The sequence below is a fragment of the Meles meles genome, chromosome 1 (assembly GCF_922984935.1).
Source record: "Meles meles chromosome 1, mMelMel3.1 paternal haplotype, whole genome shotgun sequence".
Classification (NCBI taxonomy): domain Eukaryota; kingdom Metazoa; phylum Chordata; class Mammalia; order Carnivora; family Mustelidae; genus Meles; species Meles meles.
Genome location: NC_060066.1, coordinates 112947644 through 112962196, shown reverse-complemented (window position 1 = coordinate 112962196; position 14553 = coordinate 112947644). Strand labels below are relative to the sequence as shown.

The window sequence follows — 14553 nt, the reverse complement described above, 5'->3', positions numbered from 1 at the left end:
TTCTGGCTCCAAACAGAACATAAGCTCCATGAGAGCAGGGACCATGTTTGTCCCCTTCAAAGCTTCATTCCCAGCACCCTCAGCAGTGCCTGGCACATAACAGGCTCTCAATAAATAAGTGTCTGATTAAATGAATGAATGAATGAATGAAAGCCAAGCATTACAGATTGGACTCATGTGAGTGCTTTGCATATTGTCACAACAATCTTATGAAGTAAGCATTTTCCTATTAACCTCTTATTACAGAGAAGAAAACTAAGTCTAAGAGAAGCCATGTAATTTGCCCAAGGTCACATAATCAGTAATTTCAGAAGCTGGGATTCAAATTCAGATGTACCTGTTTTGCAGATGACAATTCATCGTCTACTTATCAAAACATGTTTTATTACTCCTAGTGTGACTTTGGAGATCACAGTCGGGCTCCAAGTAAAAAAATAGGATTCCTACCTCTCCCTTTTCCCTCTCTCCCATGGACCTTATCCCATAAAGACAGAGTAGCTGGACTGCTGTGGCTCCTGCCCCCTCAGATGTGTGTGGTGGGGTCTGGTGGGCTCACCACTACACAAGGAAGCAGGGGAGGGCACATTACTTGTGGGTTTCAGTTCCAAAAGACAGAACTAAGCAGGGCCTGGCCTGGGCTGCCCCTAGGACCTTTCTCCTAAACTCACTAATCAGAATGTCTCTCTTCCCAAGGGGCTGGGGCTCAGGGAGGGGAGGGAGTGAGGGGTCTTAAGAGAATGACAGAATTATTTTCCTAATACTTCCAAGAAGGCCAAAGTTCCTATTTTATGGATGGAAGCCATAACATGGGGTGGGGGAGATAATATTTCCTCTGCTCCTAGGCTGACTGTACAAGCAAAATCCTCCACTTACAGTTGATGTTGGAACTAGGGGTGAAGGGTGGGATTGCGTTGGAGGAAGGGGAGGGTGCACAGAGATATTATCTCCATATTAGCAGTGCCAGAGTTCAGCTCAGCTAATGTAAGCAGATCCCACCTAAAAAGTCATTCAGGGCCACTGTATTATTTTGGAGTGTGGTTCAAACTCCTCCCCAGGGCAAGGCCCCTGCTGGGCAGTCTGACCTTTCTGCACTTTGGTTTCTGGGACCCCTAGGCATCTCCTTCAGCTAGTCGTCAGGCCCTGGGCCTCTGTAAATGTCAATTCTCTCCCTGGTTCTTTCAAGATTAGACAATTGACAAAGAGCAGCTTGAAGGCAGATAATGCTTTACTTATCACCATATCCTCAGGTCTTCTCAAAGTCCTGGCCTTCTACGGGCATCAGAGTGTCTTATGAAAGGCAGCGTTGCTGGAAGCCTTCTTGGTGCTCCCAGGTGAAGCTGAGTGTTTCTCAGGACCAGGGCACACGCTGGCTGAGAATAGCTCCCTGCTGGATAAACTGAATTCTCATTCACCTGGGAGCATGCCTAACTCTGCTTCTGATCCTAGAGGGCCTTAAATAACCCCAAATGGATTCCCCCCCAACCCGCCTCCCGCCACTATTTCCAGAAAGAAGGGCGTAGGATAGGCATGTTTTGTTGTGGGGGTTAAACATAAAAGAGTTCAGAGCTGGGAAGTGTCTCCTTGGTCATATACAAATTAGATGAGACTGACTTTGTACATCCTTTTGTCTTTTCCTAATTAGAAAGAAAGTGGAGGAAGAGGAGAACGGGGAACTTGAACACAAATTCTGGCTGCTCTGAATGCATCCTGGTCCCTGTTCTCTTTCAAACTCATAATTCTCAAGGCATCGTTCATTTGTAATTAAGCACTGCTTTGTGAGGTCTCAGGAAGTTTCCTACTGGTTTTCACTGTTTAATTTTCCGTGTCTGCCTTTGGTACCCTCGGTGTCAGCCCACCAGAAGATGTCCCAGCCCCTTTAGTATCCAGGACGGTGCCTTGCGCATAACAGGTGCGTGCAGTAAATGCTTGTGAAGGAATTACTGAAAACGTTCTTCCGAAGAAAGAAGTGAACCTGAAACATTTCTCTTAGGGTGAGATATGAATCAGCTAGTCAGCGCAAATTCTGTTTCCATGCTCACCAGGTGTAGACAACAGCTTTCGCTGAGATTGAGAAATTCATCGCTGGAGAATGATAAAGTGGGCGGGGAACTGAAGGCTCGAGCCTCGAGGAGGAGGCGGAGTCTCCAAGAGTTTGAGTACTTTCGTCCAATCAGAAGGAGGCGGTAGGAGCTGAAGGGGGAGATAAAAGGGGAGCGGGAGATCAAGAATCCTGCCCAGTAACACCAGCCCGGCAGCCGGAACTACAGCTTCTTAGGTGCTTCTGCCCCGCGAGCGAGAGCGAGCGGCAGACTCTGAGCCGACTCCAGCAATGGCCTTTGCAAATCTGCGGAAAGTGCTCATCAGTGATAGCCTGGACCCTTGCTGCCGGAAGATCCTGCAAGATGGAGGGCTGCAGGTGGTGGAGAAGCAGAACCTGAGCAAAGAGGAGCTGATAGCCGAGCTGCAGGTAGGACGAGCGGGAGAGAGACAGGGTTCGTTGGCATCTCCTGCCGAAACCCGCCGGCCCGCGCGGGGGCCAGCGCGCCCCGCCCCCACCCCCCACCCCCGGTTCCAGTCAATCCTGGGGCCTCCCGAGATTGGGGGTTGGGGGAGGGAAAATCAAACTGCGGCGAGCTGCAGGATGCAAACTTTGCGTTCAGTTTGCAACCGCGTATTTCACGTTAGCTCGCCTCCCGCGAGCGCTGCAAAGTGCAGGCTGCTCCAACGGCCCTGCGGGCTGCCCGCGGGATGCCAGCGCGCGCCTCCCCAGAGCCTTCGCGCACAGTGGCCCTGGCAGCCCTACACGGCGGGGGGAAGGGGAGCCAAAGGGGCTTCCGCGTGGGGAGCCCAGGGACCCGCGATCCTTCTCGGACTGAGTCCTGCTTAGTCCGGCCGAGTCCCGCTTTCCCGGGGGCCCCAGCCTGTCTCGTGGCAGCTGGAGAGGCTGTGCAGGCTAGGCGGCTGGGCTAGGGCAGCAAACGCCGTACCCGCTTTTCGTCTGATGCAAGACCGCCGAGAGTTTTCCCCGCCCCTCGGCCTCCAGGGAGCCGTCGGAGGAAGTGGGCGGGGGGCAGGCAGGGGGCGCCGGAGCTCTCCGGGCCGCCCACGCAGCCCCCCTCCCGCCCCCTCTCAGGGATTCGGGCTTAGTTCCTGCCCGCCTGCCCCACCGTTGGCCTCAGTTGCTGGTCAGGAATTGGAGTCCGATCCCAAACACCCCCAGGAAATTTCTGTTTCTTGGCAAATCATTCTCAGGCATGTATCAGTTTGTTGTGCTGCATAGTTGGCGCGGTCTACTTCAGATCTTTCTCTCCCTGTTCTAAGGGTCCTGTTTGTAAGATTTGTGAGGTTTCTCTCCCATGTTCGTAAGGTGGCCTCGTGCAGGACATTTACTTTGTGAGCTTGTGACTCCAGTTCCCGCACCCAGCACGCCGGGGACTGATGTTCCACGTTCAGTGGATTCTCTCTCCCACAGCCCGGCTCTGCCGCCTACTACCAACCTCGTTCGACCCCGCCCACTTACACCCCCTCCATTTTCTCCCCAGAGGGCCCCTTGAATGACACCACAGAGGCAGCTGTGCCGGAACCACATGGAAACTGTGCTCCCTTGTATCTGCTGCCGTGTTTCTCCACGATGCGGCCCCCTCCCCCACACCCTTTACTGCCACGGCGCTGTATCTGAGTACTTAGAGAGTAAGTCCCCTACTGTCCTGTACTTAGAGAAGCATCTGAGTCCCTGTCTTCAGGAAGCTTGTGGACTAGTTAGGGAGCCTGGCCAACACCCCCAGGACACCCCAGGATTGAACAGATGGCACAGTACTTGAGTGCCAAGGGAGACCACCCAGCAGCCTAGCCCCTGCCCGCTCTGCTGCTCTGAAAGTAGAGAAAAGGGGGATGATTAACCTAAATGGTGGGGGGGGGCAAGGGTCACAACCTGATCCTTGGAGCAGGATGGATGGGAGGCAGACACCTTCTGCTTGTCCCCTCTTTTGTATGCATGTTGTCAGTGGCCTTGGCTCAGGGCAATGGCCAGAAAGCAGTGCTGTGGCCTCTAGAGCTGCCTCTGACCCTCACCTCAGCCAGATTGCCAGAGCACCAGGTTGGGATGAGAGGCCTCACTTGGGCTTTGCAACTTTCTTGTGGAAATTAGAAATCTGAATTTGTATGATTTCTAGGGAGGGGGGCAGGTGGGATAAAGGCAGAACTGATTAGAACAGGAGTCCTCTCCAGCAGTGAGGGGATTCTGTGAAGTTGGGAAGTTGGCTGGGTGGGTTGCTGGAGTCTGGCCTGCAACTTGGAGGACATTTTAAAGGCACTGAAAACTCCAGGCAGGAGAGGAGGGAGGAGTGTTTGCTGGCTGGTGTCATGGCTGGGCTGTGAGGGGAGCCCCCAGCCTTTGGTCTGTCTTTGTAAAACATTTGCTTCAGAATGCAAGATAGCCCACCTGGGCAGCCCACTGGAGGGGCCACATGTACACACTGTGTCTTTTCATTCTGGGTGGAGAGGTGTCCACATTAGTGCCCCTTGCCTTTGCCCACTGAAATCTTTAATACTGCTGGACGCTTGAGCACACTGCCTGCCCAGGCCTGGCCTCTGTTCCCACACCTCGGTGTTCTGGGCAGACAGGGTCTGCTCTCACTCACTCCGTGGTGGTCTGGAAGTATAGTTACCACCCTCCTCCCCCCATTTGAGAATGGTGCTTTTCAGACTCCAAGCAAGTCCTTGCACATTGGTGGGTAGTGATGTTGGTTTACTGGGTCGTGATTAGCATTTTAAAAAACAAAATAAGAACTATCTGGAAGTGAGGCAGATAGGCTCAGTAGGGTGCCCTGAAATTTGTTTCAGTTATATGGGTAGTGGTGGTGCCTGTGTGGTTTGTGAGTATAAAATCACAACTTAAACATATGTTTCTTACTGTAAGTTTTAGTCAAAAAAGTTTGGAAAACACTGGCTTGGAACAGTGGAGCATCGTGTTCAGAATTCACAAAACTCTTGGACTCTCAGCTTGAGGATTCTTTTTCTTCCTCTGCCCCTGCCCCAGTGTGTGCACTCTCTTTCTCTCTAAGCTAAAAATAAATGAATCTTTGAAAAAAACTAGCAAGTTCTCAGCCCTTGCACTAGGGCTTAATTTGCAGAAGTTAAATAGACATCGACTAAATCAGAAACATGAATATTGTGCCAAACAGTTCCTTCCTGCATTGCCTAGCTGGGGAACAATGACCTGGAGAATTTGGCTTTGCGTCTGATTTAAGTTAGAGGCACCCGCCATGCTAGAGTCCCCCTCAGGGCCAAGTCTGTCATCCTTAGGAAAGGAAGCGTGTTTGAACTTGAGAGATGTGAATGGCTTTCTACTACTGAGTTAGCATAGTTTTTCTGGAACAACTATAAATCCAGCAGAAGAGTGGCCATTTTCCAGCTCTAAGGCAGCTGCGGAGAGCTGGTAAGAGCAGAATGGGTGAGGTTTTGGGAGGGTCCAAAATGCCCTGCAGGGCACAGGAGAAAAGAAAGTTGTAGTCAAGGCAGACAGCGCTGAGGGTGTGGGAGGATGTGCAAAGGCCCGCAGTTTGCATAAGTAGAGTAGAGGAGCAGGCAGCTTGGGGCCAAGTCTGGATGGATGCTGTGACCTGAGGAGGGGATGGTATGGGGGGAGGGGGGACAGGGGTTTTGAGGGGTCACCAATATCTGCTGATCGAATGTATCACTTGGTGATGCAATTGAATGAACTGGGGGGTAGTAGAAGGTGTTAGGAGACCTTGAAAGCTTGTGGATCCTGGCAGGTGGGATGTCATGCTCAGTGTGGGTCCATATCGACTGAAGGGGAGTCTCCAAAGGCAGATTCCCCGCTTGGGATGGGAGATCTGAATGAACATCTCTACTGGTCCAACTGGAGACTCTTCAGACTTCTGGCTTCAAAGTAATCTGGTCTGGGGAGTAAGCATCAAGGCTGGGCCTGTTCAAGGCTTGTCGTGATGTTTCTGTGCTTGTCCTAGGCCTGCGAGCTTGGGGTAGGGTCCTGGAGAGCCTGCAGCCCCCACTTTGGAATGCAGATTCCTAAGGTTTGGGGAGGGTGGTGGTGGCTTTTGGAGAAAGCATTCAAGGAGGCCAGATTCTTGGGGCCCCTTGGAAGAGGACTTGGGCCTCAGATTTGGGCCCAGGAACTTGATACTAGAGCCTTAAGGATGAGAAGATCATGACCATTTGGGTGGTCCTGCTCCAGGCCTGCTTCTTGTCAGTTGGCCCTTGGTCCTGGACTGATCATTTCCAAGGAAGCTTGACATCCTCAGTGTGTTACCAGTGACCGAGGTGCCAGAGCTGGCGGTGAAGGAGTGCACCGTGAAAATGTGCTCTCACACCACCAAATTGCTCTCTCTGGGTTGTGCAATTTATACTCCTTTTTCCCTGCTCTCTCACCGACATTGACTATTACCATTTTTCGTTTTGTCAATATGATGCCTGAAAAAACCCACGTTTTAAAATCTACATTTTATTATTTTTTAAAGATTTTATTTATTTATTTGAGAGAGACACAGAAATAGCAAAAGAAAGCACCATGACTGGGAAGGAGAAGGAGAAGCAGATTCCCTGCTGAGCAGGAAGCCCGATGCTGGGACTTGATCCCAGGACCCTGGGATCATGACCTGAGCCGAAGGCATACGCTTAACCGACTGAGCCACTCAGGTGCCCCCAAAATTTATTTTCTTGATATCTAGCAGTTTAAGAGTCTTTATAAATTACTGGCCGCTTTGTATTTCTCCTGTGAATTGCCTACTTGGACTTTTCGCCCGTTTTTACACTGGGATCTTCAGCATTTAAGAAAATGATTTATAGGAAGCCTTGATTATTTTTGGTGATGAGTCTTTGTTCTGTCGTGTATAGTGCAAGGATTTCCCCCCATTTTAAGCCTATCACTTGTCTAACTTTGTTTATGGGATCTTTTCCATGAGAAATTAACATTTGAAAATTGGTAGAGCACGCAACTCTTTTTTTTCTTTTAAGATTTTATTTTATTTATTTCACAGAAAGAGAGAGATCACAAGTAGGCAGAGAGGCAGGCAGAGAGAGGGAGGAAGCAGGCTCCCCGTCGAGCAGAGAACCCGATGTGGGGCTTGATCCCAGGACCCTGAGATCATGACCTGAGCCAAAGGTAGAGGCTTAACCTACTGTGCCACTCAGGCGCCCCTAGAGCACGCAACTCTTTGATTTTGGGGGGTCATAGGTCCTGGAGCTTACTTAAAAAAAAAAATTGACTTTTGAAAAGTTATTGGTATCAAATTTATCAGTATTTTCTTTTATGCTTTCTGGGATTTATGCCTTGCTTATGAGGCTTTCCCATCCTGAGGTCATAAAAATATCCCCTTACATTTTCTACTAATGCTTACTTTTTAAAAATTCTTTAATTCTTCTGGATTTTTAAAAATCTGTAGTGAGGTTTTTTTCCTGACTTTTCCTAATACCTTTTATCGCATAGCTCTTCCTTTCCCCATCAGTTTGGCATACATGGGTCTGTTTGTCTGTCGCAGACATACATGGGTCTGTTTGTCAGGTGCCTATCTAGTTCTCTTGATCAATTTGTCAGTTTCAGAACATTTTCTCCTGTCTCTCTCCTTATTCTTATGCTCATAAAACTCTTGAGTGCTGTCATATAGGTCTGATGCCTGCTTATCACGGTCAAGAGAAGGTATTTCCCATGGTTGATTTTTGATCATGTTACGTGTTTTGAATTATTTAGGGAAGGAAGGTGGTGTGGGGAGAATGGTGAGGGTAGGTTTCCACCAGCCTCTCAAATCGCTAAATTCATGTATTCAGTGCAGTGTTTTAGCATCAGCTACAGAGATAATCCTGCTTTAGAGATATAAAATATAGATGAGGAGACCAAATTGGAGGTCAGACAGAGGACACCCGAACATAAAACAGAGGATAGGAAGGTCAGGGAGGGTGCGATATTGAGTCCAGAGTTGTTGGTAAAGGTTTCATGGAAGAGAAGTTGACTATGCCTTGCCAAGTTGGTAGTAGGTGGCCAGGCAGGGGGAGCCTTTTCTTTGGAGCCAAGTGCAGTGGACTTGAATGTGGGACAGTCAGCAGTGTCCCCGTCTGCCCAGGCACTGGCTGATGTTCAACTAAGTTGCTTTATAGGGAGGAATTCCAAGCACCCTCAAGATTCCCCTGGCCTTGGCCAGTGTTGGCAGTCAGCCCAGATGGGGTGGCTCCTGTTTGGTTGCTCTATCCTTTCCATGTCCGTGGCCTTGTATGTTCTGAAGTCACAGCATACATGTGTACTGGTGAGTTTTGGGGTGTCTGGCACTGTGAGCCTCTTGAAGGGTAAGCTGTGACTTCTTCATCTTGGCTTGACAGAGTCTAGCATGATGCCGGATGCATACTGATCAGACACCCAGTAGATGGAAGGAGGGTGTGGAAAGGGCAGGAGGAGGGGACATGGGCATCCTTAATCTTGGCGGGCTTCAGTGTCTCATCTGTGAAGTGGAGTCAGACCAGAGGCTTATCAGTGTTGCTTGGAGCGTCACGTTCTGAGGCTCTGTTTCCGAACTGCAGACCTGAAAGGGCTTGGGGAGACTGGAGGGGTCCTGCATCTGGCTCTCTGTGGAAATTGCAGAGATGTTTACATCACTGGTGTCAGATCAGACATGGGAATGACCCGAGGGTTCCAACCCTCTTATTTTATAAATGAAGACCAGGAGTGGGGTGGGGTGACTTAGCACCATGACCACAATCCCAGTGTCCTGGTCCCCAGCTTGCTGCTTTTGCAACAACACTTGCTTCCTTACCAACCTTGGACAGCCATTTTGGGACAGAGTGTGTCCTTGCTTGCTCTCCATTTCTTGGGGACTCTCCTTGGGTGTTCAGGCAACAACATCCTTATTCTGAGAAGACATCACTGGATTCTGGATCAGCCTAGGAAAGACTGTCTTGGGGGCTAGCTTAGCCCAAGAAAAGCAGCTATGATGAATCCAGAAAGTACTTATTTTTTGCATATGTATATTTTGAGTCCAAAATTCCTGGCGTATCTGAGCAGCTATAGACCGGTTTAATTGTTCTCCCTTCCTGCCCTTACTTCGGACTCTATTATAGGAAGTGTCTTTCTTTCAACAGTTTGTCTTTTGTTCATGTCTTAGTCATTCAGCTAGCCAGTACTTACTGAGTGCCTTCCATGTGCTAGTCATTGGGGCTTTCAAAGTAGAGTTCAGTCCCGCCTCGCCCCTTCAGCTTCACCGTGTCCGATGGCGGAGGTGCTGTCCACTGAGCATGAGGCAGAGAGCACGTCGGGCTGTACCTGTCCTTTCTCACTTCCTCCTCACACATGTGAGAAGACCACGTCTCAGGATTGTAGCTCATAGGGGATGGAGCTTGGGTTTGACCCCAGGCCTGCCTGCTGGCATCCCCTGCTGGGTGTGGTTGCCATCTGCTTCCTTTCTCTGAAGCTATCCACCCAGCCAGCATGCAAGAACGCTCACTTTGGGCAAAGAAAGGCTAGGAGGTCTTGAGGACCCACTGTGGACCCAGATGTTTCTTTTGCTTCAGGACTGTGAAGGCCTCATCGTCCGCTCGGCCACCAAGGTGACTGCGGATGTCATCAACGCCGCAGAGAAGCTCCAGGTGGTGGGCAGGGCGGGCACGGGTGTGGACAACGTGGACTTGGAGGCTGCCACCAGGAAGGGTGTCCTGGTGATGAAGTAAGTCGTGGAGCTCGGCAGGGGTGAGGGTGGAGGCTCACCGTGCAGGGGAGGGGAACTCTTCTATTAGAGAAGGCGGGGTCACCCACAAGGATGCCTGGGCCAGGCTGAGTCCAGACAGGTGGTCCACGCTCACAGCATTGGGGTTCCCCAGGTTCTCGACAAGGAGGCTGCCTTTGTGATCTCAGATCCCTTCACAAACCTCCTCTGCAGACATTTGAACTGCAGCCTGGTTGGGAATCAGAAGAACGTTAGTGAATTTAGCTGCATTTCCTGCTCCAGCACTCTCAGTTTTTCTGGCTGGAGCCCAGTGTTCATTAGCTCTGGCTTGCTTGGTCGCCCGCCCCAGGCAGGTACACGGCGTTTGCCAGCCGAGTGGCTCTTCATTCTTTCCCTTCCTCACGGCCCCTCGCCCTTCGGCAACCAGGACCCCCATTTTTCTTTTCACACTCCAGTATCTAGAGGGAAAGGGTCCCCCCCCCCCAGAACGGTTTTTGCAGAAACTCAGAGCAGAGGTCGTGACTTGCATGCCAGGCCTCGGCCACACTCACTGCTGGTTCCCCGTCTAGCACTTAGATGGTGTGGCAAGGTAATTGTAGCCCGCTTCTTCGTCCCCAAGCCCATTCTCTTCCCTTGGGAGGCTCAGTGTCCTCAAAGCTGTTCCCTCCCTTGCCTCCACTTCTCCTATAACGTAGGAGTTAATTGGTTATCGGGCTGAGGTGAATATCCAGCCGAAGGAAGGTTGAATGGTAACCCATCCTACCCTCTTGGTCTGGGTATGGAGGCAGCGCCCCCCAGCACTGCAACCCTTCCTGCATCCCAGTACAGCTGGTTCACAGGGTTAGACAGGAAGCTAGGGGAAAAGATGGACCCTGAGAATCCTTTTCTCTTGCCTTTTTTTACTTTTGGGAGAGAGGATAAGATGTCTTGACTTTTCCCTCCTTGTAACCTTCATTTCCAGAGGTGAAAAGATTCAGTAGAGGAAAAAGGAGGGTCATTTCCAGAGGTGAAAAGATTCAGTAGAGGAAAAAGGAGGGTGAATATATATGTTAATAAATTATTCCAAAACAAACAAAAGAGCCTTTGAGAAGGGGAAAATATTTTCATGGGTTTCCGCTCTATTCTCCTTTCTGTGAAGTGGGCCGAGTCAGCCTGGCCCCGTGTGCTAAGGCGTTAGGAAGCTTTCTTGCTTCAGAACTTGCTGAGAGATAGGAGGAGAAGTCAGACAGGTGGAGATAAAAACCCTAGCTTTGTTGCTGACAGAACCTGGGCTGGGCAGCTTGATGAAGGTGTGTGGGCGGTGGGCTGACCTGAATTTGATAGGCTTGCTCACCCATCTGGGGTGCGGCTTCAGGACGATTGATGGCTCAGAGCAGTGGGAATCCGTGCTCCCCGTAGGCAGTTGGATCCTGAAACAGGAGGAAAACGAAATGCTGAACCACACATTTATCTCCCAATCAAGTGAGGCACTTCTGTGCCTTGGGAGAAGTGAGCTTGGGGAGAGATGCCGGCTGTGTTTCCCTAACTGGAGTCCCTTGGCGTGACAACATAAAGCCAGGGTGGGGGGTTTTCCTCCAGCCCTGGGATTAGGGCAGGTGTCCATCGGAGAGCCCAGGTGGGAGGCATAGGGTGGGGGTTACTGTCCGGACAGGAGTGGGTATATGGGGTCTCGACCCACTGATGTCCCCTTCCTTCTTCCATCTTTAGCACCCCCAATGGGAACAGCCTCAGTGCTGCGGAGCTCACCTGCGGGATGATCATGTGCCTGGCCAGGTAAGTCCTTGTCTTCCCAGCAGAACAAGCCTCTGGTGTGTCCCTGTGCCCCCAAACAAAGTGACCTGAAGAAGGGTGGAAACACTTTGGCTGGGCACCGTGTGCACTGCCAAGAACCTTCTAGGCCACCCGTCCTTTATGAGAAACACTCCATACCCTGTTCTGGCACACGAAGGTTAGGTGGCTTCTGGTGAAGGGTTCGGTGGGGGAGGGGTGCTTGGCGTGGCTGCTCCTTTGCGGTATTGTCTTTCTCTCCTCCTTAGGCATTTCCTGTAGTCCACGCCATCCTCTGGCTTCTTGAACCTCTAAAGCTTGAGCATGCGGTTTCTGCTCCCTGGAATAGTCTTCCTCATCAACTATTTTTTTTTTCCCTGAGTCTTTCCAGTACTTTATTTTTATCATACTCATTATTAAAAATCCAACTTCACATAGGTAGAAAACAGAAGCAGCGCTCAACATTTTTTATTTAGTTCGGAACATTTTTGAGTGAATTAATGCCAAAAGGTACCAGCCTCTGTACCTCAGAGACTTCTCATACCCGAGAGGTTCCCAGACTTTGTTGCACATTGGTATCACCTGGGAGCTTAAAAAAATGCTAATGCCTGGCCTGCATCCCAGAAATTTGTATTTAGTTGGGATGGAGTGAAATATGGCATGGGGAGTTTTTAATAAACTTTTTTTGGGGGGAGCTTTAGACGTAAAGAAAAGTTGTAAAGGTAGTGGAAGGGCCCACATACCTCACACCCAGTCTTCCCTATTATTAACATCGGACATGAGTAGAGTAAATCGTTCACAATCAATGAACTAACATTGAGATATTGATACATGATTTTTTAAAAAAAGATTTTACCCATTTATTTGACAGAGAGAGAGATCACAAGTAGGCAGAGAGGCAGAGCAGAGAGAGAGGGGGAAGCAGGCTCCCTACTGAGCAGAGAGCCCGATGCAGGGCTCGATCCCAGGACCCTGAGATAATGACCTGAGCCGAAGGCAGAGGTTTAACCCACTGAGCCACCCAGGCTCCCCGATATATGATTTTTTTAAACTTTTTTTTTTTTTTAAGATTTTATTTATTTATTTGACAGAGAGAGAGAGACAGATCACAGGTAGGCAGGGAGGCAGACAGAGAGAGGAGGAAGCAGGCTCTCCGAGGAGCAGAGAGCCAAATGTGGGGCTTGATCCCAGGACCCTGGGATCATGATCTGAGCCGAAGGCAGAGGCTTAACCCACTGAGCCACCCAGGCGCCCCCCGATATATGATTTTTAACTAAAGTCTTCCCCATCATCTTTATCCGAGTAACTCTTGGTTTTTGTTTTTGTTTTTGTTTTTGTTTTCAAAAGATTTTATTTATTTATTTGACAGAGAGATAGAGAGCACAAGTAGGCAGAGCGGTAGACAGAGGCAGAGGGGAAAGCAGACTCTCTGCCGAGCAGGGAACTGGATGCAGGCCTCGATGCCAGGACCCTGGTATCATGACCTGAGCTGGAGGCAGATGGTTAACCAACTAAGCCACCCAGGCATCCCTGGGTAACTTATTCTTCAAGATTAAGCTCGACAGTTAGTTCATCTAAGAAGCTCTCTCTTGGTTCCCTGGCTGGGCCGTGTCCCTCAGTGATTGCCCCGGCCTCCAGGGCTTACCTCTGTCGCTGGCTGTACAGATCTTTATTGTGATAGAATGGAGTAAATATTGTGATAGAATGGAGTACCTACCCATGGTTTCTTTTTTTTTTTTTTCAAAAGATTTTATCTATTTATTTGAGAGAGAGAGCATGAGAGGAGAGAGGTCAGTGGGAGAAGCAGACTCCCCGCTGAGCAGGGAGCCCAATGTGGTACTCGATCCCGGGACTCCAGGATCATGACCTGAGCCAAAGGCAGTCACTCAACCAACTGAGCCACCCAGGTGCCCCCCTACCTGTGGATTCTTAACACTAGGGAATCCAAATGGTCAAATGTCTTGCTCTTGCAGCAGGAATTCTGGGGGTGTCGGCCTCTTGAGTAGAGGGGGACAGCCTAGGAACCACTGGGTATGGCACAGAATGGGCATGAGTCTTCTTCCTGTATTGGGCAGTAGAATGACTGTATTGAGGACTGAAGTTGAATAAGCCGTTCTGCGGTCAGTGGGGAGGGCAGGGAGTCCACTAGGTCCCTTCACAGACCCTCAATCCTTAAACCAGGGGACCCAGGCAACCAGGACTGTACATCTCTACTCGGGCCTGAAACTTCTGGGCCTGAGAAATTGCTCTTTTCCCCTCGCGAGACTTCTCCCTCCTTCAGGGACAGGGTCTGGAGGAGTTGACCTTTGTTCTAACTCCTCCCCAAGATTTCTACCTGAGCTCCTAAGTATTCGCTGCTACTTACTGGCCTGTGAAGAGAAGAGGAAACTGGAGAAAGGGAGGGGCAAGGCCAGTGTGCACAGTGGAAGGGACCAAGCCTGGAAGGGGCCCATGAGCTGGCTGTCTGAATCTTCCAGAACATCTGGGCTGGCTGGATTTCCCCTGGAGAAGCCTCAGTGCTGGTTTCACTTGTGCTGTTAAATTCAGTGGTGTTTTTGTTTCTGTTTTTGAGTGACTGATCTGTAGCTCTCCGTCTAATTAATTCTCTTACTCTTTTTCTGGAGATGGAAGGAAAGACATGGGAGCCAGGAATAATTTTTGTCCTATTCCAGGACCAGCTTTATTTAAGAGAATAGGTAAAGGGGACACCTGGGCGGTTTAGTCAGTTAAGCATTTGCCTTTGGCTCAGGTCATGATTTCAGGGTCCTGGGATCAAGTCCCACATTGGGCTCCTTGCTTAGCCGGGAGCCTACTTCTTCTGCCTGTTTCTCCCTCTGCTTGTGCTTTCTCTCTATATATGACAGATAAATAAGTAAAATCTTAAAAAATAAAAATAAAGTGGAATGATTTCAAGGAAATGCACCATTTCCAACCTCTTATCCAACAATTTCACTTATCAAAGATGCATCAAAATTAAGAACTAAGCACCCTAGGGGCACCTGGGTGGCTCAGTGGGTTAAAGCCTCTGCCTTCGGCTCAGGTCATGATTTTCGGGGTCTTGGGACCCAGCCCGCATCGGGCTCTCTGCTCCACGGGGAGC

General features: G+C 50.0%; 1 protein-coding gene across 1 annotated transcript in view; it reads left to right on the top strand.

Annotated features, from left to right (window-relative positions):
• Nucleotides 1-2221: 2221 nt before the first annotated feature.
• PHGDH (phosphoglycerate dehydrogenase) overlaps nt 2222-14553 on the top strand; it is a 31957-nt gene continuing 19625 nt past the window's right edge. Inside the window, exons 1-3 of the mRNA XM_046017900.1 lie at nt 2222-2467; nt 9535-9686; nt 11394-11459. Coding sequence (XP_045873856.1) covers nt 2330-2467; nt 9535-9686; nt 11394-11459 — 356 coding nt within the window. The 5' untranslated portion in view covers nt 2222-2329. The remainder of the gene's footprint in view (nt 2468-9534; nt 9687-11393; nt 11460-14553) is intronic.